Raw genomic sequence first — 24,699 nt, 5'->3', positions numbered from 1 at the left:
ATGAAAATAGAGTGGGACTTTCTGAAGGTGAAACCTGGAATCTGGGGGTCTGCTGCTTTTCAGCAACTTTGAGATCACCTCATCTATCCCTGATTTGAACCATTTCTATAATCTCTAAATAGCTAAAGCCCATGTCCATTTTGTGTAACAAGATTATATAGAGGGTTTCATGCAGTTCTACGTGAGAGATGCTTGGGAAAGACTGTGACATTTCAGTATTTGTATGGGTGTTTCCCGTGAATTGGGGACATGTGAGGCTTGATCTCTGTATGGCAGTGAGGCCTGTGAGTACTGTTTTGGTGGCGGGGACAGAAAAGGCACAGACCTCAGTGCTGTAATGAACAAAGGTTTACTCAACAAGCAAGCACAGGTGACTGATTCTGACTTTAAAAGCAAGTTTGAATGTGTTTGATTTTAGAAAATCCATGCAAGATCGTGGTGTCTAAGTTATGTGTCAACAGCTTGTAATTTGTGTCTAATATTATTTCAGAAATTAAAAAATTACAAGACTTAGCGTATTATAAATATTACTGGAGTACCTAATAATGATCCAGAAGCCTATTATACTTGCTGTGCTTCCTTACTGTTGTTACTTTCACCTAAAACATTGCTTTAAAATTGTCTGAAAAACAAAGCCTTGTGTTCAGTATTATCTAGGCTGTTAGATTTCAAATTTTGATACATTCTTATGTTTCACGTTTTTCTGACACAAATTGCTCTATGAATTAATCTGAAAGTAAGAAATGTAAATCTGTCATTGAATTTTCATTTAGTATGCCTTAATGTATTAAAAAATGTGAGATAATATTAAAAATAGTAACATGAGCAAGCTGCAGTGGTGGTGAGATTTAGAAATCGGAAGAGATCTAAGCCCTCATTTGAGTGAAGATCAGAATACCAGCCTGGTTCCAGACAGCTGACATGTGGGTTTGCCCAAATGCCCATGTCTTAGGAAAGACCAGACCCATGAGCCTATGGAAAGTGTCTGAAGATCTCGGATCTTTCAAAGGCCAGTGCTGTAGCCTAGTGCATGAGTGACACAGATTTAGTTGGTGGGTTTTTTTTTTTTCTCTGCTACAGGCTGTGTGACAGTTTTCAGGGCTACATACCTAACCAGAAACATTTCTTTATGTTTTTTCCCCACTCCTTACTCTTTCTCCACCCAGGTGACCGACTGCTGGAGCCATACTCAGCCCAACATCCGTTTCCACGGCCCGTTGCTCTGAGGTGGGCTTGAGCCCTTGTAGCGCAGCAGACGAAAACCTGAAACATCATTGAGGAACGGGAATGCTGTTAAGTCATGACGCATTTTTTAGTTGGTGTTTTGTCTCCTGTCCCTTGTGCAGGTCCCAGACTCGGGAAGGATCACGTACTCCGGGTTTAAGAGCTCCATGAAGAGGAGGCTGGCGGCCCGCGCTGCGGTGGCGAGCAGCCCCATTGTCACAAGATGGCAGCAGCTGCACGCGAGAGGCCGCTCCCCCGCCCGCCTCGGTGCCTCCGCGGGGCCCCAGCGCGGCCGCGCCCCCGGGGAGACTCCAGGTCAGGCGGGGTGCGAAGGGTTTTCATGCAGAGGGTGGCCAAACTGCGGATGTCCACCCACTGCTCCCTCACAGAAGGTGCCAGGAAGGAATCCTGGAGCAACCCGGAGCGGGGTGTCGTGTGAGGTGTGGGCTGGTGTTGGGCGGTGGCCGTGTCCAGGTGCTTTGGGCATGGCGGTGTGCCGCAGCAGCGGTCTGCGCAGGGCTGCCCAGGCGCGGCGGGACAGCGGCCTCAGGGCAGCAGTGCGCCGCTGTCGTGAAAGGAAAGCTGGGGCTAAGGTTCCTGTTACTAGTGCGCAGGCTGCCCGGGGCAGCAGGTCGTGGAGGTGGGTGTGCAAAGGAGAAAGAAAAGTCAGTCTCACCCCCAGCCCAGCGACGCTTGCTGCAGACCAGCCTTTCTTCCTCTGTGGTGCGGGCTGTATCGGGCCGAGTTTAAGTGGCACTGGGCTGTGACAGTGTGCAGGGTTTGTTGGAGTAGCTAACGGTAACTGACAGAGGAGAGCAGGAGAAGTCATGAGGCCTCACCCCTTCCTTCTGCTTCTCCTTTGCCTTACACGCAGCTGCTGCAGACCCGGCCATAACTGCAGAACTTGGATCAGTCTACATGCCTGCATGTGCTCTAGCATACGCTCGCTGAAGAAGCAGCTTGCCTTGTGTCACTGGGTCTGCTCCAATGCATGAAGCGTCAAGTATTGACAAAGGGACAGCAGCCAAGGGACGCTCACACTCAGCTCACTTTAGGGAGAGACCTGACGGCCGCTCACAACACAGATCAAACTTTCAGTACTCGGACTTTGTCTGAAGAACTGACTATAGGGGAAGCTGTTTCTCTTCCTCAACAGCAGAAGGAGCTGACAAAAGGCTGAATATGAGCCCTTGAACTCACCAACTCCTACTTCCAGCAGTCCTGTGAGAAAGTGCGGAAGGGTCTACATGCAGCACGTACAAGAAGAGCTTCCTGGAAGACTGAGGGATCTAAATAGCTCATTTCTTGATTAATAATTGAAATCTTTAGAGAACAAATAAGAGATGCTGTTTAGTGTTCAGGATATGTTCCTGTGACGCTGTGGCTCTTGGCTAGAAAGTGCAATTTGTCTTCTGCTAAGCACAATACCAGAGCTGTTCAGAAATACATGCCCAGCTCTGAGAAACCCAGGTTCTAACACAGGGTGAAGTCTTCCCTACTTCAGTTTCTAGAATAAAAAGTCCTTCATGCTGTCTCTGTTAGCAGTGGTGAAAGGCTGTATACAGGTTCTGGGAAATCAGAAATGGATTTTCTGTGTAGCCGGTGATAAATATAAGGCTGGTTATGAGCTGCAGTAGTAAACAAGCACTCTTTAGAAAGCGAGTGATCAATCTGACCTTTATTTAGACACATGTTTTAGGATAAGAGGAATAATGCTGTAGAAATGTCTCCACTGACAAAAGGAAAGCAAGGGTGACTGGTTCAAATGTCACTTATTTGCGTTGTCCCACTTATTGTGTCAGATCTGCTTTTAGAGTACTGTTACTATGAAATTGGTGCTGTTCTGAGAAGTACTTGACAAATATTCCTGTGATGTTTTTTAAAGGAATTGATTCCATTGAAATTCTTTCTGCAGTGACACCTCAGGTGCCTAAGAAACTCTCCGTTACGAAAACTGTTGTGACTCTACCTAGCAGTCATGCTGCATTAGGCTTGGAAGGGAGCAGTAATATGAGAGCTGGAATGGAAAAGAAACAAGTGAGTAATACAACATTCAGATGCACTGGTAGGGTATTTGTTTTCCTGGGGTTTTTTTTGTTTGTTTGTTTTTAAATCTTATTTTTGATCTGGAATCTGTTGTGTGGATACTGCCTTATTGGCATGGAGAACAGCAACATGAGGAGATCTATTTAGGAAATGCCTGCTAGAGAGATGTCAGGAGCAACTTTGTTATTTATTTGATCTAGCTGCTCTCCCCCTCCTTCAGATTACTGTCCTGCAAACTAAAATTGAAACCAAGCTAATGAAGCCCTCAAGATATGTTTTTTACCTCTGAGGGAAAACATACGTTGCAAAAAGTACTCAAAGCATGAATGACTCAGTTTTCCACTTGCTTTAATAACCACTATGTGCGAAGAAGATAATTTCTTCGGTTGTGCAGGATGTAGCTGTTCATTTTATCACGTAGACAGAAATGCTATGAGAAATTTGGCAGAAAATAGCTTTCTGAGAGTAAAATTTTTTGTCATGACAGTAAAAGGTCAGATTCTTGTTCAAGGATAAAAGAACGCATGGAATTTGCCTAATATGTGAAACAAAGGCTTCAGATCACTTCGCATTTAGGTGTTATTTTCTGTTGCTGTACATGTTATACCTTCTTTTTTCCTAGTGGACACTGCCACTTTTTCTTTTTAGGCATTATCTGTTGCTTTTTGGTCATCCTAAATAAACCTGTGCTCTAGCCACCCACCTATTTCTGTTCACCGACTTCTTGAAAATTGAATTCTTGGGTGATGCTTGTCTGCATTAGTGAAACTCATTACCCTAACATTACACTCAAAACAACTTATCTACTTTAGTGCTATCAAATTGTGACTGTTCAATAATTAAGTTGTAAACTTTTAGTCAGTGACCATGCTTTTTTTTCTTTTTGGTGTGCTCTCCTTTCCTTGATTGCACCAGTTACAAGTTCAGTACTGAAGATACTGATAGCTGTTGACCGTAGCTGTTGAGTAAGGATGCTTCAGAGATGCATGCTCTATGTCCTTGCTTATAGTGGTTTAGAATCCTTAATTAATATTATTGAGAAGTTTCTGTGAGGGTACCAAGCTCAACTTCTAAGAAAAGGAGGACATACTGTCAGGACATGTGGGCTAACATGCTCACTGACTGATACCTTGTAATAATTGTATTCTTGAAAGTTGCTGGATGTTGGAAAAAGACCATGCTTTTACATCATTCTGGGAAACCTGGTCCTCTGGGCAATCACTTTCCTTTCTAAATAAGCAAAATAGTCTGGGAAATGGTCCTTTCAACAGCGTCCTTCCTGCCCCACTCCATGGTCTGATTGGAAAGTGTGAATTTTTTGAGTGTTAAGATATACGTCTCAATGGGTTTAGTAATCTTAGTTGAATTCACACTACAGAGAAATTTAATAGAACTCTTTTGTGAAATGGTAAGAACTTTCTATGAAGTACTGTGTGTAAAATATTCTTCCTTAAAATGTAAAATCTTTTAAAAGATGAGTACGTGTCATCGGTGATTGTCTTCACTCTTAGTCATAGAGTCAAAGAATGGTTTCATTTGGAAAGGACCCTTAAAGGTCATCCCTCCTGCAATGAGCAGGGACAACTTCAACTATATCAGGTTGCTTAGAGCCTCATCTTTCCAGGGATGGGGCGTCTACCACCTCTTTTGGTGACTTGTTCCAGTCTTTCACCACCTTGTTGTAAAAAATTTCTTCCTTATATCTTGTCTGAAACTACCCTCTTTTACTTTAAAACCATAACCCCTTGTCCTATTGCTACAGGCCCTACTGAAAAGTCTGTCCCCATCTTCCTGTAAGCCCTCTGTAAATATTGAGAGGCTGTGATAAGATCTCCCCAGAATCTTTTTTCTCCAAGATGAACAACCCCAGTGCTCTCAGCCTGTCTTTGCAGGAGAGCTGCTCTGCCCTCTGATCATTTTTGTGGCCCTTCTCTGGACCTGCTCCAGCAGGTCCATGTCTTGCCTGCGCTGAGGGCTCCAGAGCTGGATGCAGTGCTCCAGGTGGGGTATCACCAGAGCAGAGTAGAGGGACAGAACCACCTCCCTCAAGCTCCTGGCCATGCTTCTTTTGATGCTGCCCAGGGTATAGTTGTCTTTCTGGGCTGTGAGCACACATTGCTGGCTCATGTTCATGTTCACCTACCCGTACCCCCAAGCTGTTTTTAGAAGGGCAGCTCTCAACCCCTTCCTCCCTCAGCCTGTATTGATAATGGAGGTTGCCCCAACTGAGGTGCAGCACCTTGCACTTGGCCTTACTGAATCTCATGACGTTCACATGGGCCTGCTTCTTGAGCTTGTCCAGGTGCCTCTGAATGGCATCCCATCCCTCAGGCATGTCAACTGCACCACTCAGGTTGGTATCAGCTGCAAACTTGCCGAGGCTGCACTTGATCCCCACTGTCTGTCATTGGTGAAGATATTAAACAGTACAGGTCCCAGTATGGACCATGTGTCAGTCTGTCATTCCTGTGAAGTGACTTACCTGGAGTTACGCTGTAATTTACAAGTGGGAGCTGAGTTAGAACTAAGATATTCAGCGTTTGACATCAAGGACCACAGCCATTTCCTAAAAGTTTGGGGTGCGGGTCTTTGAGATAACGTTGTGGGATAACAAAACCCCAAGTTCTTCCTAAAACCATTTGGAAGTCAGTCCTGGCTAAAACCATATGAAAATCTATAAATTTTCTTAGATATAGTAATTAATGACTATTTAATTTGACTGCCTGGTAACATGAATGGATGGAATACATTGAAAATAAAATCTCACATCCAATCAATGCATGTGGTCTCTTTGTGGGCCAGAAGATTATTTCCTTGTATACACAGTTGGTTTTCCACAGAAATGTCTGCACTTATTTTAGAGGGACACAGATCCAAGCAATCTGATTAACTTTCTGCCAAGTTGTCTATATAAATAATACAGAAAGTGCCTCTCAAAACTGCAGGCCTGCTGTAGAACAGCTGGGATATGTAAAGGAGGAAAACTTTTTTTCCACTATGTTTTTGTAAGACATTTTTTATCATGATCGCAACAGGGTTTTGAAGAAGAGTAACACTGAGTGTGCTTGGAAGGACAGATTTCAAAGACATTAGAGGAAATACATACCAATCTTGAGTGGCTGGTAAAAACATCAGCTGCATTTCCACCTGACTGTAAATAAAGAATTACAGACCAAACAGACATCTGGCATCAGAGCATTCAACTCGGTGAACATTGTGAAGAAATGCATATCACTAGGGGTTGGTGAAGAAGTTCATATCCTGGGTGAGCTGATCTGAGCCTTTGCTTGAATCTTGACTAAAGGCCTAAGCTAATTTTTTTTTTGAAAAAAGAAAAGGTTCTGTTAAAAATTCTGATCTCCTTTTTCTTATTTTTGCTGCATCATCTATTTCTGTGATGCCCAAGGAAATAATAATGTAATGGAAAAAATTTTATTCCTCTGAGACACCTTGTATATATTTTCAGTTTCATATTGTAGAACTGGTTTAAGGAATGGGATCATGGAGTCCAGGCTTTGGAGCCCTGGTTTGAGAGAGGACTCTGACTCTAGTAGGTGTCATGGTGGAATCAATGGCCTTACAGTTTATGCACCACAAAACTGATCTTCTCTCATAGAGCAATCCTGAGGCATCAGACTTACTGTCTGCATGTAGAAAACATGGCATTGCATGCTGGTAAAATTAGCCCAAATGCCAATTCAGAAGAGAACAAGAGGGCACTAAGGTTTGGCAGGTGACCTACAGATGTACAGGCCTGGGACCTCTTCCATTGGTAAGATGGTCTTGTTCAAACAACTTTGTTGAAGTTTGTGTGATCATTAGCAGTGAATTGGTGTTTTGTGAAAGGGAAGATGGTGGCTCAAATTAGAGCACACAATTTTGGACACTGGTATGCCGTATTTGTTACTGATCTCCCATCCAAGAGGCAAGTTGTTTTGAAGCTTTTATATGACAAGTGTTGAGTCCTTTGGTGGGAGTTGTGTTATCCATAATGTTAAAATAAGGTTTTTGACAGATTTCTTCACTAAGTCATGTTTTCACTTCAATATATTAGCAGATATGTTCTTCTCAGCTTCCAGTGCTCCAGGAGGTTGGATATAGCATTGCAGAAAATGGTGACATGAAGGTCTGTGAAAATACCAGTTGCATCTGGAAAGGTATGTCCCAATATAGCAAATATTGTCATGCATGCTAAACAGAGAGATACAGCAGGCTGCATCTACACTGGAAAAGCAAGTGTATCTACCTGTTCCAGCAAGTGTTTCAGAATAATACAAAGTGGTTGAGATCTGTGCTGCTTGGGGCTACTTTTTTAGAGTTCCTACCATCTGTGAAGACTTCCAGTGTGGTTCACCCCTAGTATTTTACCTGGCTGTCCTTTGGGCCCCATTTAATGCGTTGATGACCCTAAAACATTAATTTCCTTTTAGCTTTTCAGTTTCAGAACCCTACAAATAATGTAGAGTTGTGCTGCAGAAAGGGCACAGGATATGTATCATATATATGGACTGTTGTATACATGAGAGTGCAAGACATGCAGAGATGGCGAGTCTTCTTGCTCTTACCTGTAGATAAATACAGCTGGAGTGAACGGTCCCTAGCACTCCCTCAGGTTTCATCTGTGGGAGAGTTGGTAAATTTGCTTCAAAAGATGTCCTGGGAATGAATGAGCATAAGGGAGTGTGAATGATCAGGTGACTGGAAAAGAGATGGGATGTGAGGAGCTAACCCGTGAAATAATACAGATACTCCCAGAGTTGTTTTAGTATGAGGGAATTCATTAAATATCAGGCAGATATTTTGTTGTGTTCTGTCTTGGACAGATGATTTGTTTTGGTGATCTGGCTATTTCTGTATATGATGGGTTCTTGCCAGTCAAGGCCTGATTCATACTCATGTAAAAACATTAAGAAAAGCTTCTTTATGAATCTGGAGTTCAGCTCCTGTAGAAGAAGCTGGGAGCTGTGGGATAGATTTTATATATGCCTTTGTGGCTCTTCTTCATGCAAATAAGACTCATTTCAGAACAGTCAATAGCAACAGTGTAGGAATTGTTGACAGTGGTTCTTTTCTTGATGGCAAAAGAATACAGGTATCAGGAATACCAGCTTTTATTCCACCCATCCACTTGTTGATTATGTGGTCTAGTGTGACAGTACTGACTACTTACCACTTCCTGAGTCTCATTGTGAGAAGTGACACAGACATGTGAGACCAAAATTAAAAGAAATTAAAAGCCAGTGATATCTGCTGGTACCAATGCAAAATAACACAAAATGGTGTAATGAAGCTTAATTTTCACTAATTAAAAATCCTGTTATGCACATTCATGTGTCTATGAAGTAGGTGAATAGACCTGATGGTGTATTCAGTATGAATTTGCAGTAGGCAAATTAATTACTCACGAGAGAAGAGAAGCCTCAAATGAGTTACAGAGATGATTTCATCCTTTATATCTCACTACTCAGTACCAGTTACCAATGTTAAAGAAGAAAAGCATTTTCAGTGTTTCAGAAGTGTTGCCATTCATCTCACTGTTGCAATTAAGAGCCTTAATTTTCCTGAATTATCTTACTTGGCTGGATTCAGAAAGGTTTGGTAAAGTTTTGGAAAAATAACCAAAAATCTAGATATTAGAAATACAGATTTTTCTGTACAGACAAATCTAATTTCAGTGACATTAGACCTTTTAGGGGTAGAATGCAGCGTTACATCTCCTGTTGGGCAGGTCTGAGAAGGTTGTTCCTGCAAGCCTTCTTGATAGTTTAACTCCACAAAATTTTAGACACAGAACGAAATCACTGTGGTCTGCTTCTTGCTCATCTTCAGTCCTTATTTGGAGAGAAAGGGGGTACCACAGCTGAGAGGGGAAATAGTTGTGGTCTGGCAGAAATGAATTTTGGATTAGGGGAGAAGATTCAGGACAGACTAAGGAAGGACCGCGTGAAATAACTTCTCCACAATTTGTCATTGGACTTCCATATAGGATGTTTATCTGTGTATTTAAGTTTGTCAGTGTTGGATTTTTTTGAATGGAGGAGGTTACCAGTAGAGATAAGTAGTGTCTTCTGCCCCTGAAAATTTTAATACTTATTGCAAATACTTCTTTCTGGAGAATAATTGAAAAAGGAGGTCAAAACACAGAGAGAAGCACAGAAATGTGAATCTCCGCCTTTCTGCTCTGCATAGTACATTAAAATGATTTCTTACACATAAAAATCTAGCATTAAATGGTTCATAGCACTAATGATCTGGGTTTTTTACTATGATGTTTAGGAGTCCTTGAAGCGCAAGTTAGACAATGACTATAAAGGGTGACTCTTCTGCTTGCTCGTACTTGTTATTTGCTTTTGTTTCTTGCTTATGTGCTGTCACAAGCTTAGTGTGCTGTGATCAAGGTGCATGTGCTTTAAAAACCTTTTCCTGTGGTTAGGTATTGGTGGGGGAGACCTTTTGGTGAGAAATTAACATGAGAAAGCAAAGTTTATTGCTGTGTGAGGGGGTTTTGAAGTGGGAGAGCATGTATGAAACATTCTGCTACTAACAACTTTTGACAGAGAACTAAGGCGAAAAAGGCAAAAAAACCCCATGTTCCGTATCGAGCTGTGGTACAATTTAAACAGAGTATAGGGTTCCCTATTCTCTGTTCTAGCTGACTAAATCTATGGAGGTTTGAAAGAGGTGGTAAAAGGTGGCTTTCACCTAGTTCAGCGTGAATGTTTGGAGCCTACCCAGGATAAATTAGACCCTTCTGGCCTCCTCTGGACCATGGAGAGACAAATATAGTGAGAATGTGAAAGGCTTAGGCCTGAGAAAAGTTGGTGGTGTTTTTGCATTACTTATCTGTGTGTGATGAATCTTCAAATACAGGATGCCAAGAGGGGACCCATAGTGACTTCAGAGCTGTTACCACCATGAAGCCTTCCATACTATGGGAACCAGAAGCGAGGCTTCATATTAGTGGCTTGCGCAATGATTACTGTAAGTTAATTTCTCCTGTGTGGTGGTTTTCACAGAGAATGGGAATTCTTATGTATATTTCAAGATAGATAGCAAAGGTGTGCCCCCTTCACATAAAATGGAAACTCTGCAGGACATATGCATGAAGTCATGTTTCTTATAAGGACACATCTTTGAAAACTGGCTGTCCCAGGACAGAGACATGACTGATCAAACCCTAGAATCAATACTACCTAACTCTCACGTAGTTTCCTTCAGCTGTAGATCTCAATACAACTTTCAAATCAAACCAATTTACTTACCTCTGGTTAATTAAGTTAAAACGTTTCAGCTATCAGCCTTGGATATCCAGCAGCCAGTCAACACAGCAGCAACTTTATTGAGCAGACTTTGAAATCTCTTGTTTTGGCAGAGATCAGTGACATTGATAAATACATTGACAGATGATAGATACCTTCTGAACTGAATTCTCATTTGTGTCTTTGGTGGTGCACAGGGAAAAATTAAACATGCACAAATTGCACATGAAGACACATGGATCTCTGGTCTACAGCAGCAAATACATGTTTTAACAGTTCATAAGATCTAATGAACAGCTCATTATGTGCAAGTGTTTGTAATTGCCCTGTGGAGTTTTTTTTCAACATATCTTTGCAAGTGTTCATGTATATCTATGAACAGGACAAAAGTTTGTGTGATTTACACTGTGCACAAAGTATGTCACAAGACTAACGGCATGAACAGAAGTCTTTGGAAGTGATTTCTGGCTACACCGATCAGGACTGTAGTTAAAACAGCTGACCGATGGATTCAGCTGTTCTTCAGAGTGATTTTAGTTACCAAAATATGATGTCAGACCTTGGCCTGTGGTAAGTCTTCTGTGCTTCAGAGGTCATGACTTTTAAGCTGCCCTAAATCATTATCATAACCCTTATCATTAGCAGCATAAATGTTATCATTAACCTGAGGATGTAGGACAGACTGTAGCATATAGGTTCTCTCCTCTGTCTTTCTCAATTACAAGAATTACCTTGGAACAAGGGTGGTTTTGGAACTGGAGTGGTTTCTGAGGGAGCCTCATTTCTGGTGGCAGAAATGAAGAGTGAATAACATAGTGATCCAAAACACAGCGTGATAGATTAAAAAAATCTAGTGGAGAAGCTGCAAGTCAGATCCTGCTGTGCAAACGTACCAGTTTGTAGAGATTAGTCTTGTGGAGACCTTACGTAGTTAGAGATACTGTCCTTCATGTAGGAGCAATACTTGCTAGTAACGGTTTCGTAGAAGCATTCTCTTGAAGTTTTCCCATAGCTATTAGAAAAAAAGTTTCTCTCCCCCAGAATGATACTCCCTTTCACCCCATCCTGTTACCTACAACTTTTTTGCAGTAATTTTTGGTAGCTTTCTTCTAGATCTAAACATACTGGACTGGAGCCTGGAAAATCTTGTGGCTGTTGCTGTAGGACCGGCTGCACACATCTGGAAGGGAGGAGCTCTTCAAACCATTGAAAGAATTTATTTGAATTCGAATTCCAAATACATTTCTTCTCTGGCTTGGATAAAAGAAGGAACTTGCCTTGCAATTGGCACCAGCGATGGAGAAGTACAAGTACTAGATAGTCTACTTTTTTAGTCTTTCTCCATTTTTAGCTAAAGTCTCCACATGACAATTTGATACTGAATTTTTTTTAAGAAAATAAACAAAAAAGATGGGCTAAGCTACAGAAGAACTCTGCTGGAGACAACATATAGCACTTCCCTGTATCAGTCTGCACCTTACTGAATGGCTTAGTAACATCCAGAGTTGTCTATATGTAATGGAGCCTCTGAAGCCATTAAAAAGCTGATGACTGAATAAATATTCAGTTGTCCAGAGACAATCAGATTTTTTTTCACTAGTAAGAGGAACTCCTTCATTAAATTATTTTACTCAGCACAGTTTTTTCTTGTATCTCTCTTGCTAAGATTATTGTAGTGATCCATACTCTGACCTCTCGACCTCTCCTTATGGATTCACACATGAGAATCTGACTTCAGTGTGATTATACACATATCTGTCAGCCTGCTTTTATGCAACAGTCCTATTATCAAAAGATTTTTTGGGGACTTTGGCTGAGATGCTAGATAATATAGGGACCTACCAGCTGCAGTCCTGAGTCAGCAATCTGAAGGTACTGAAGGCCAGTGCTTTCAAGTACAGACTTCCAAATACTAACGTGTTAATAAATAGCTTTAAACTCAGGAGATGTGCATTCTCTTCAGTCCACTTCAGCATCATGGATATAGCTGCCAAAATCTGGAAATACTCCTTCTTAACTTTTGAAATAAATGAGCTTGAGGTTGTCCATATGTCAGAGCAGAACTGGGAAGTGGGTTACTTGCAAACAAATGAAGACAGCAAGAATTTTTTTTCTTTTTGTTGTTGAATTTGTATTTCCCATTTTTTTTGGTTTGGCAGCTGTGGGACATTGAAACCAAAAAGAGGTTGAGAAATATGTTTGGTCACCTGTCTGTAGTTGGAGCGCTGAGCTGGAATCATCATATTCTGAGCAGGTGAGTGGTGTAGTATATTCCCAGGCGGAGTCCTGTGGGTTTTACTTATACAAATGTCCCGTTCACTTTGGTTGTTTTCTTTGGCTTTGCTCAAAGATGATTTACCCTGTCCCTCTACTTATTGGGCATCTCAGAAATAATATGTAGATTTACTGTGTGGCAGGAAAGCAGCCAAAGGGGATTTAGCCTGCCTCTTTAATCTCTCTTCTTACTGTCCTTCCAGAAAACTGTCAGCACTCGCAGAATTTTACTAGGATGTGGAGACTGTGGCTCTGGTTTTGCACAAAGCCTGATCATAGCCTGCCCAGTGCCAGGGAAAGGACACGTAGTTTAGTCTGCCCCTCTGTTGATATCAAGATTACATCTGTCTTTTGAGGTGCACAGCAAAACACAGCTGTTAAGAGTTACACACCTCTCTAGCTGGGTATCTGCAAAGGAAGACTGGCTCACTGCTGCCTACAACCCAAGGAGGAGTGAAGTGGTTGACCTTTGCTTTGCCAAGGGTGAATTTTAAACTAGCTGGTGAATATTTTATATTTAGGGATCATTTCAATATGGGGACTCAGATGAGAAAGATCAAGTGTACTCTTTTATTGTTTTATTCCTCCCGCTTCCTGTTTCAGATCTTTGACTCACACTTGAAGGGGCTTAGGTTAGACTTGTTTAGGATGGATGCTTCTATGATTTTAAAATCATATGATAGCCTTCTGTTTTACTTAAATGCAGAACTAATAGCAAAGGTAGACTTACTTGTTAAACTCAAAATGACACTGGTATCTCTGGATATGAACACTAGAGGTAGTGTTATTTTGATTTTTCAAGATGCTCTGGGTTTTGGTTTTGATTGTATTAGGTCTGCTAGGTGCAGTGCAGTACAAGAATACCGGCTGAACAACCAGTTAATAAAATGCCGTTACTGGAGCTGGTACATTGCGTGTGTTAAGTTACAAGGATGCAGCTAGAACATCCTGCCAATGCCATGACCTTATTAGAATACGCAATAGTTTCAATTTGCATTTCAGCTTGGCCAGAGGAGTGAAAGCAACAGAGAAAATCAAATTATAGATTTATCTGAATAGAAATTGGTGATAAAATTCAGCATGAACCAGTGAACTGTTATGGTTAACAGATTAGGTTGAGATAACATTTATTTCTCTTGTTAGGTTTGAAACTAACCAGTTCATTCTAACATTAAGGCAGAATTAAAATACCTGTATAAGTAGAAAAAAGATATGAAGTTAATACTCATTGTTACTAAAATAAGAGCAACATTCTTACAGTAAACTTCACTGTGGACAATCGATACTTTGGGATTACATACTAATTTCAGTGGTTTAAAATAGCCCAACAACACATCATCATGAACCTGTAAATAAATTTCAGTACCATAAATTAATCCATCACAAAATTTTGTTGGCTTCTTTTTGTCTTTAGCAAAACAGACGCCACCTTCTGTGTCAAAAGCAAATAATTCTGATTTGATGCCAAGTGGAAAAAATTCCTTTCAGCCAGGATTCTCAGGACCCCAGTTCTTTCCCATGCATACCACTAGAAGTACCGAAAACCTTAATATGGCCAACACTGGCAATTCAGTTCTGTTTCTTTTGGTGTGGTGAGTTGACCTTGCCTTGATACCAGGTGCCCACCAAGCTGCTCTATCACTCCCCTACTCGGCAGGATGGGGAGGGGAGAAAATAGGATGGAAAAACCTTTTGGGTCAAGATAAAGGCAGTTTAATAAACCAAAGTAGGGCTGTGTGTAGAAGTGAAGGCAAACAAAAGATTATTGTCTACTTCCCATCAGCAGGCAATGTCCAGGCACTTGCTGGGAAGTATGGCTTTAGTACACATAGCAGTTGTTCTGGAAGACAAAAGTTATAATAATGAATGCTGCCACATGCTTCGCACCCTCTTTTAGCTTTTATTGCTAAGCAGATGTCATACGGTATGGAATATCCCTTTGGTGAGTTTGTATCAGCTGTACTGGCCATGTCCCCTCCCAAGACCCTGCCCACCCCCAGCCTACTGATGAGGGGGGAAAGGTTGGAGGGACAGCCTTGATGCTGTGCGAGCGCTGCTCAGCAGTAGCCAAAAGACAAAACATCGGTGTGTTATCACTGCCTTTCTGGCTACCAATGCAAGGCACAGCACTGTGAGGGCTGCTATGGGGAAAATTAACTCCATCTTAGCCAGACCCGATATACTTGGTTAAATTTTCTGCATAGTATTTAGTAGGAAAAATCAGTGTAAATCTTTGGGAGGCAAATGATGATGGCTTTGCATATAATGCACATATTGTCATGTATTTTCTAGGTATTTTCCAGAAAAGTGTGCTTAATATTCACTGAAGCACTGCTTGGTTGCAATCTTTCATGCTTTTTGGTGAACTTCAAGAGCTTGGCAAGTCCATAATACAAACACAACAGAATGACATTTCTTGCAATCAGTCAGTTTTGAGTGTGCTTTTCTAGAGTTTCCACATCACTCAACTTGGATCTGAAATGTTTTGAAGAGCCGGTATGGGACAGTCTCCAGTCATTATTGCCTTCAATTAATAAGTGATGCCAGATACATGTCATCGTGTTGGAAATGTGAATTTCCAGCAGGAAGCCCTTCTGTTTTGTCATAGGTTTACTGTAGGTAGTATCCTTAGAAAGGCAGGAAAAGAAAATGTACTGCAAGGTATTTTCAATATTTTCATTTCAGCTGTACTGTTCATATGTAAAACCTGTATCTCAGAACTAAGCTGTAACAGTAGCTGTGCTTCCAGGCAGGATATTTCTTCCTTCTTTTGATAAACTGATGATACTGGCTGTAGAACCATGCATCCATTTCCTGACAGGCAATTACTGCAACAGTGTCAAGCTGTGCAGATTTATTTAAGCCTGGAAGTGGGAGGGAGAAGAGACAGAACCAAGTTACTTGCTAGGAAGCCCTTTCCCAGAGCGATGTAGTTTTACACTCCCTTTTTGTTGGGCATAGAGCCATATCTGGCCTTGGCAAAAATCATTTTGCAAAATGATTTTTCATGAAGAACAGGAAATAGTTTACATTAAATGGCTTGACAGGGTGTGGATTAGTGGAATACAGTGCAATATATCTTCAGGGAAATGAAAACCATGAGAGAGAACAGGTATTCTGCCTGGCTTGAACTGAGCAGCTGCTTGGCTTATTTCTCTTGTCAGCCACCTCTACAGTCAGGGTGTGCTTTCAATGGTTGGTTTGTGTTTCCTTTTACTGAAATAGTGTTGTTCTGCAGATGCACCACCCTGATGTGGTTTGGTTCTGAAACCACACATCTGACTCACATCAGTGTGATGTTGTAGCTTGTCTTCTTTAACATTAAACCCATGCTGTCTGTTCTCATCTACAGTGGTTCACGACTAGGATCTATTCATCACCATGATGTTCGGGTTGCTCAACACCATGTTGGGACTCTTCGCCACAACAAAAAAAGCATTTGCAGCTTGAAATGGTCACTAACCGACCAGTTGCTGGCCAGTGGGTCTAGTGATGGTATATTAAATATCTGGCCTGGTGACCCTGGTGTGAAATTGCAGTTGCAGCCACTGAAAACCATACCTCATTCTTCAGCAGTTAAGGTATATGGAAAAAGATTGTCTGCTTTTCTATATTTGCTCTCTTGAAATCACATTGTTGATGGGGACAGTTAGGAAATTTTTCAAGTTATTTCAGTGATACCTATTAGTTTCTTCTCCCTGTCTGTGATGCAGTTAATTTTAAGACCAGTTCTCCTCATACCAAGTCACAGATAAATTTGCTAGGGCTTTGATTATGAAATTTTACTGGATTAGTAGGCCTTTGTAAATATAATGTCAAACAGAACTAAAATTTACAGCCTTCTTTATCTCTCTGCCTTGCACAGAAAAGTTTGATGATGCAATACTTACAAGTTAACAAACAAGATCTTTCAATTTTTGGAATTTTGGAAAGTTCTCTCTACTGCAGTTAATTTAAATATGCAGTTTCTTCTGTCCATATTTTTATGTGTTCGCTGGTAGCAAATAATCTGAAGTAGGAAACTGGAAATGAGACCATTTAAGATTTTTCATCTTTAGAAAGTTCCAGTCTGTGTGGGAGAAAGGACAGGTATCAGCAATAAGAGGCAGGGGAGCCCAGAATATATGAGCTGTTTATTCTCCCAAAAGTCTGCGGCTGGCCTGAAGCATTGGAGTTAAAAGGTTGAAGGAGTTTGTTGAAACAGATGGAATTGAATTCTTAGTAGCTTTTCTTCAGGTAGAGTCTGGGCCTTAGGCATATCCTGGAAATATGTCAGAAGAAACCTTGTCTCTTTTAAGCCCTGTAAGTCACGTTGCTTAGGCTTCTGTGATGGCTTAGCATAGGCAGTAAGACCGTATCCTGCTGGGTTCTTCTGGTCCTGAGTGTGAGTCTATGAAGGGTAAACAGAGAAGCTGGAGTTCTGTGAGTGTATGTGGGGCAGTGCAGGCTACTGTGGAGCAATGACAAGGAAAGCAACATTTGGAGTTTTGGGATCCTGCTGTTCTGTGAACGTGTATTCTGGGTGCTTGTTGCAGTTCATTTTTCCAACTAGTCTTTTAAGCAAAAACTATTCTGTTTTTACAGCTAACCTCCTAGTCTGTTCTGGCATCTCTTTTTTTTTTATTATTTTTATTTTTTTTTTTTTTTAGGCAATGAACTGGTGTCCTTGGCAGTCCAAAGTCCTTGCTACAGGGGGTGGAATGAAGGACAGGATTTTGCGTGTCTGGGACATAAATTGTGAGAAAATTATCCAAAGTGCAGCTACAGATTCTCAGGTGAAATGATGAAATGTCTGCATACTTAGGCTATGCTCTTCTGGTAAAGCTATGCTCATTTGGCAAACTACCACTGACTTTGAGGGTGGTTCTGCAGTCAGAAGAACAGCAGGATTTTCTCTGGATGTGCAATTGTGCTACATTCAACACGGCAGTGTGTGACTGAACTCAGAAGCGGTTTGTTGTTTCCATTCACTGCTTCTGTCTCCACACAGAAGTGATTGAAGAGGAGGTGGTCTTGCAGCCAGACACTTAGCATAATCTTTTCTTTATTGGCAATAATAGTTCTGGCCAAAACTCTTGGATGTGGAGAGAATGTTGAGTGGGAGGGAAAATTCCCAGAGTCCTGGGGTGGGAAGAGGTTAGAAGAGTCAGAGGGCAAATATCTGCCTCTGGAGTTTGAATATTAAGAGACACAAGAACAGATTCGCAGCTGGAGTAAAGCAGCCTAACTGTTGATTTTCCTGGAGCTGTTACAACTTAGCTGAGGATGTGTCTGAAGGGCTTTGGTGTTATACTAATAGGCTGTTAATCACATTTACATAGGACAATAAGGCAATTGTACTTTGAAGTATTGTAAAGAAAGAAATGATCCTTTTAAATAAGTAAATATCCTGCTGGGACTATTTCTCAGTAGCTTGTTTAAACGTTGTAGATAACCTTTGAAATATATTGAATGGTGTTATGTTGACCCTTCCTGAAAACAAAAGCAGAATTTTAAATTGCAATAGGTTTGTTCCTTGCTCTGGTTACCCCAAACCAGTGAACTGATGACTGGACAAGGCCTTCCTGGAAATCAGATGAAGATATGGAAGTATCCCATGCTTATCAATTCATCAGAACTCTATGGCAAGTATTTCAGTTAATAGTTTTAACTATTTCAGTTAACTGTCTGTCTAATCACTGTGTTTTTGCAAGTGCATACTTTACACGTTTACATACAGAGTTAAAAGAGCAGTCACCTACACATCCTCCCTCTGCCTACACCGCATACATTCATAAGCACAATTCTGATTCATGGGATTGTAAATGTTGACTTCCTAAGATAATCGTGTAAGGTGCTTCTGTAAAATTCCTTGATTTTAATGATGGGATTCTCTCCTCTAATTTCTAAGGTCATCCCAGGTGCAGGGTGTGGATTTCCACTTCTCCCTAAGGCTTACTAGGCCTGAATTGAGTGTGCCAGTGCCAGGTTGCCTCCAATATATTCGAGGCTGATGGTCTCCTGGGCAACACAAACTAGATGTGGCTTTTTGATTTTGCAGCTCATCATGTAAGGATACTGAACCAGCATCCAAATGGTGTTTGAAATAAATCTCCGTGTTTTATTTAGAGCTGTCTGGGTTTTAATGCATGATTTTGGCTGTGAAGCAATGTGGTGCAGCATGTTTCCCTTGTACCATGCTGACAGCTAAAGGAAAGTGGAGTTTCCTTGCAGCTCTGTATTGGTCCATGGTGCTGTAGGGCTACCCTACACATAAAAGTTACTTTCTATTAAGTCGCCTTGTTTCTGATGCTTGCTGTTACTTCCTATCCATTATTTTACTTGTTTCAGTGTTAACTGAAGCAATCCAACAGAAGCATCTGAAGTTAAAGGAAAGTCACAAATTACTTGCACACTGACTGCATTTTCCCAAGTATGGTTGTTTTTTCACAGACTGACAAGATATGGCCAAAGAAGCCCTGGATTTTTAACCTGACAGCTGATATTAACAAATACTTTTTGTACCCTATTGCTACATTTGAAGGCATTCATTAAATTCCTAATCTATTAAATCCTAGCTATGCTGGGATGCTGTGCTTGGAACCAGGGACTTGGGTGGAACCAGGGACTTGGCTTCAACACTAGCCTGTAAGAGGAAAGCACAAGAGAGTCAAAACAAAGATGGATGGAAGAGAAAGGGCAGAAGAGACATATGTAGATGTAGTTACATTATCTTTGTGTAATGTTGCTTGTCTGTGTTGCTTTTCCTTATCCACCCTCATTTATGTACAGCTTTTAAGGAATGTCCTGTGATGTTCCTGAGAAATGATCTGGAAAGTGACACCATCATTATAAAGTAGCTTGAGGTTTCTGAAATCGTTGTAAGTCTTGAATATACTATTTGAAATGAAAACTAGATTGAATTTCACCTTTGAGAATAGTGTATGGTGTAAAGTATTTACCATATAAGTCAAATGCATTGGTAATTTGGTGAAGCCAGAGGTTTACTTATCATCCTGTTTCCTATTCAGTTTACTTATATGCAAAAGAAACTAATTTTCATGAACAAATAGACGAGGTAATTGTTACACACATACATTCATGCTTATGACAGCTCATAATACCTTACTATAACCAATTGAATATTGGAAAAAAATTGTGAATGTATCAAAATATGTTCAGAAAAAATACTGTGGTGAATGATTGTGGGATGGTTCAAAGTGAGCCTCAGACATCCTTAACCACATGAGTTTTACACCCAAAAAAATGAACAGATAAATTGTAACTGAATCTCATTATTTAGTCCTCCTGCAAAACGCTGAAGACCTCAGCTAACAATGAAGCCCTGTCAAGCTACTTTTAGGTAGTTTAGTAATTGAGGTTACCTATTACTGAGCATATTCAGAACAGAATAACAACTGAAAGATAGTAACCTTTTTATAGCACTAAGTCGATTTTTGAGATACTCCTGATAGAACTAGTAATTTACTAGAAAAAAAGATTAAATTTTGGATATAAATGCCCTCCCCTTAGAAAAGATGTTGTAGATCAAAGAAAACACACCAGCAAACAAAACAGTAATTGCTTTGAAACATATCTGAATGTGATCTTGAAACAATGAAATAAAACCAGAAAACTCCACTCAGAAAACATGGAAATGAGCATCTCAACTTTTCTGATTTCTCCCTGTCCCCCTTCACTTCTTTTTGACTGAAACTGTTAATTAAATTTCGGTCAGTGTTGTGGATAGATTTGGGTGCCTCCAAAAACTACATCTCCAGCTCTTCTGTCAAAGTCACTACAGACACTGAATGGAGGCAGTGTAAAGAATTTGCTGAATTGTAAATTCATGGTCTTAAATATTGACAAAGATAGTGTACACTTCAATAACCTGAGAAGGAGCAAAGCCTTAAAATTAGATTCTGCTGAAATAATATAACGTTGTTACCAAAATTCTAGTCACAAAGTTTAGCAGAGGGACCATGTTACTTAGCACCAGGACAGCTGATATTTGCTTTTTGTCACAGTGGCTCTGTAGCAGCTTCGCAAAGTTAGGGCAGACTGTCCATCTGCAGCAGTTCTATGAATCTTCACCAGGTGCCGTTGTGGTAAGTACCACAGTATCAGAGGGCTTTACAGTTCCTCACATGTTTATTCTCATAAAATTATTTTGAGCTAGGGAAGTGCTGTTCCTTTGTGTTCATAGTGAACTTGGGTACAGAGGATGTGTCACCTATGCTCATTCAAGTTGGTCACCCAAGACTTCATATGTACCTTCACACTTCCTTTTAGGATGTGGTTCATCTGGTCTGTTTTAGGTGAGATACACTGCGTCTCAGAAGGTTTTTTTTGACCTTGGGTGACTAGCTGTGCTATATGATTGTCGGTAACTCACCCAACCAGAGGAACTAATGGCCAGTAACTTGGAGTAAAAAGGCTCCTCATTTCTCAGGCCCCTGTGTGCTTAAAAGCTTCATGGATTTGCTTAGCATTGGCATTGTGCTAGATGATACAGGAGGTCTATGGCAGAGCAGTGAGGTAAATACAGCTCTCAGCAGTCTCAGCTTAGTATCAGACTCTTTCTGGCTTCAGTTCAAATTCAGTTGATTCTACTGAGAGAGATTCTTGTATAATCAGGTTAATGAGTTTTGCACATTCTTTGTTCTCCCAGACTGGTGTAGCTTGTGGTCTTCAATGTCTAGCTCCCAAAGCCTACTGCAACTGCGGACAAACTCAATATACAATTCCAGTAAATTATTTTGTAGGATCACTGTTAAATGATCTTCTTAACAACAATAACTGAGCAGCTGGGGACACAGTCTCATTATTGTTGGATCAGCTGCAAACTGTCCCCAAGGTATGTGCAGCCAGATGGGGTGTCTCAGCAGTGAGATACATCGCCAAACACAGATGAGACTTACGTTGTAAGTGTGTGGAGAATCAAAGAGTTCAGGTTCAATGCTCTCCTTTGACAGAAATATCTTCTCAATGTGCTGCAGTCCTGGCAGTTAAAGCTTGATCCCTAATGAGAAAATATTGCCTTCAGCTCTTTCTTAATGTGAAAATATTCTATAGGTAGTGCTAGCTTCCCACATCCTATGCAGCATATTTTGCTGCTACAGTAGAAGTGGAACAAGCTACAGTATGTGTGGCAGTGGTGAAAGTGACTGGCATAATCAGAGTAGAATTGTGATGAATCTTTCCTTCTTTTGTATATATTTTATTTTACAGGTCACAAAGGGAGAGTCCTGCATATAGCTCTGAACCCAGATCAGAACAGGCTCTTTTCTGTTGCGGCTGATGGGATAGCTTGTCTGTGGAAATGCTGTGAGCCTGGGCAGAGCAAGCACAGCAGCAAGGCTTTTTCTAGTGATTATTTGAGCTCATTCTTGTGACTTCTTTTCCTTGAAAGCAAGTGATTAAATGTATTTAGAAGATTCAATAATTCAAAATATGTGTGTTCATTCCAGTGGAAACATGGCAGAAGACAGTATATTTTTTTTCAAGAAAAAGCAATTTTCCCCGTCAGTCCATCATGTGAAATGTTAGTAGCTTGTCTTACTTACCCTAGAGAAAAAATATTCTGACTCTGAAGAATAACATGATATTTATTTTCATTAAACTAGCAAGCATGGATGGAATCCACACTGTATCAAGTGCCAGCGTAAAATCTTAGGTCCTGCTTTTAGCTATGATTTTCTAAGTGATTTTACATCTTACCATCCCCATTGGGAACCACATGCCAATAATGTGTAAATTCGCTTGAATCATTCAAAGGGCTAGAATCAGCAGAGGACAGTCCAGGGGTCTGTATTGTTCTATATATCACATGGGTCATGGAACAGAATCTGTCTAAGTATTTCTAGAGATCTAGGTTAAATATGTAATTGTGGCTAAATATAAATGATTTCTTGGGAATTCTTTGGTTTTTTCATAGTAGTAATGATAACTAGCTTAATTAGAAAACTGTCTTTATTGTTTTGAATTGTTTCCTTTCCTTAAACTTACCTGATATGTTTAACAATGATTGAAAATATAAATAATCACACAATAGTTATATTATGTATAATTATGTAATGAACTGGTTAATAAGCCAGATGGACATAGTCAAAGAAGTTTGGATCTAACACAACATTTAGTTCATTCATTCCTTAAAGTTACCAATTAATTCTGGGTGTCAGCAAACCTGGCAGCTATCACCTTCTTATGAATCTTCTTTAGCGTTCACAAGGACCAAACCTCTTGGACTTTAACAGATGTCTGCCCGTGTTAAGACTTGCACACTGTCAACAGCTAAGTAAAGATGTCAGGATTGGTCTTCAGATGCTATTCAGATGGAATTTAGTGCTATTCAGTGCTATTCAAAATGTGTTCTATCCACAGACATCTTTGGAGCTTTGCTTTCATTATTAGGAATGACAGGAGGCAAGGGGTAAGGATTCACTCATACATTTGTATATTAAAAACCCCGTGAGCTCAGAAACTCATATTGTTTGGATTTCTTTTTTTTTCTGCTTGAGATTTATTTTGAGTATTACCTGTAGCTGGGGAAGAATGGGAGATTAGGCCGGTAAAGCAGTGTCAGCCCATGGAAAATTACATTTTACAAATGCATGAAAAGAGGTTGATGATGTTAACAGGGGCACAAGTATCTGGAAATGGGTGTGAAATTTTAAAAACCTCATCTTCTGTTGATAAGTCACGTGTATGCAATCTTTAAGTGTGGAAGGTTGAGACCACTCATCTTTTTTATCTAGTAAAATGTTAATTTACAATAAATCTGCTACTAAACTGCTTGTTTCTGACATCATCTCATGTGGTCTTCAAAATAGGTTAGAAAATGAGAATGTTGGTTATCAATTGAGAAATGACTACCAAGAAGTTGATGTCTAAGAATGGGAAATTACTTATCCTGTGCCTGTCTTCTAATATGAGCGTGTTTGTTGCAGCAGATTTTATCAAATGTTTATAATCTGATTTAAATATTCAAAATAGTTTTGAAAGGAGTTTAAAAGTTTTTGAAAATGTTAAAAACTTCTTTTCTCTTTTGAATAGGGGGAAAGGAGTGTAATTAATCTCTTTACTTGCTTTTATGATTCTTACAGAAATTCTCTCTCTTTCCTTAGGCAGTACCTACATTGTATTGGTTTGCCAAATGTAGGAAGAGGTGTATAACACGTGATGGGAGGCTGTGGTAGGGTAGGAGCTGTCAGTACTGAAGCCATGCATATTCTGTTGGATGCTTAACTGTCAAAATAAGAACATACATTTCTTTATCACTGAGAAGTGCTTATTTGTTAGTTAATTATGCTAGTTCGTTACTGAGTGATCAAACTGTATTGCCCCAGAAGTATTTTAACTTAGTATCTAAAGGTGGAAGAAGTCACTGATTTCAGTAGAATTAAATCATAAATATGACACAATTTTGTATGTGTGACCTGTACCTCTATTCTCTGACCATGTCTGAGAAAGCATTTAAGCATGCATTTAAATTCCAGATTGTGACTAATCTGGAGTGAAATTAAACATGTATTTGAGTACCTTTTCTGGATGTGCTTCTTTTCTAGGTCCTTTACTGCCAGTTTCTCTCACATGGCAAATATCTATTTTGCTGTAATAGGAATTTGAGGTCTTTTGCAGGTAATGCTGCTGAATACTAGAGTGTGCAGTTGCTGAAAGTACATCATTGTACTTGCATAGCTGTGTTGTTCTGCCAGTGTAGAAGTCTTAACATACAGAGTCTTGGACAAAACATGAAATCCTGACATTCTCCTGGTAGAATGTGACATATTTTTAGCTCTTTGCTTATTATGTGCCTGGTATGTTGTTCAGGCCCAGACTGAGACAGAAATCAGAACCTATTTCTAAGAGGTCAGCTTGTTCTGCACCAGAGGTCTGTATGCATTAAAGGCTGAGT

The 24,699-nt window shown here is 40.3% G+C and overlaps 1 protein-coding gene across 1 annotated transcript; it reads left to right on the top strand.

Moving 5' to 3' along the window:
* CDC20B (cell division cycle 20B) lies at nucleotides 1-24,212 on the top strand. The gene is made up of 11 exons (XM_014279549.2): nucleotides 1-27; nucleotides 1,347-1,539; nucleotides 3,140-3,261; nucleotides 7,328-7,427; nucleotides 10,141-10,251; nucleotides 11,643-11,839; nucleotides 12,689-12,783; nucleotides 16,156-16,384; nucleotides 17,453-17,578; nucleotides 18,310-18,427; nucleotides 22,014-24,212. Exons 1-11 carry the CDS (start codon nucleotides 1-3, stop codon nucleotides 22,175-22,177), a joined length of 1,482 nt encoding a protein of 493 aa, XP_014135024.1. The 3' UTR covers nucleotides 22,178-24,212.
* The last annotated feature ends 487 nt before the right edge of the window (nucleotides 24,213-24,699 follow it).

Source organism: Falco cherrug, chromosome Z, assembly GCF_023634085.1.
Source record: "Falco cherrug isolate bFalChe1 chromosome Z, bFalChe1.pri, whole genome shotgun sequence".
NCBI classification, from domain to species: Eukaryota; Metazoa; Chordata; class Aves; order Falconiformes; family Falconidae; genus Falco; species Falco cherrug.
Note: the sequence above shows the minus strand (reverse complement) of the source record. Positions and strands in the feature narration are given on the sequence as shown.

Bases quoted from the DNA above. Each gene is read 5' to 3' on its own strand.
- CDC20B (XM_014279549.2), top strand. From the start codon at position 1: ATGAAAATAGAGTGGGACTTTCTGAAG. The intron at 7,428-10,140 runs GTATGTCCCAAT...CTTCAAATACAG, and splicing joins TACCAGTTGCATCTGGAAAG to GATGCCAAGAGGGGACCCAT. The intron at 12,784-16,155 runs GTGAGTGGTGTA...TCTCATCTACAG, and splicing joins AATCATCATATTCTGAGCAG to TGGTTCACGACTAGGATCTA.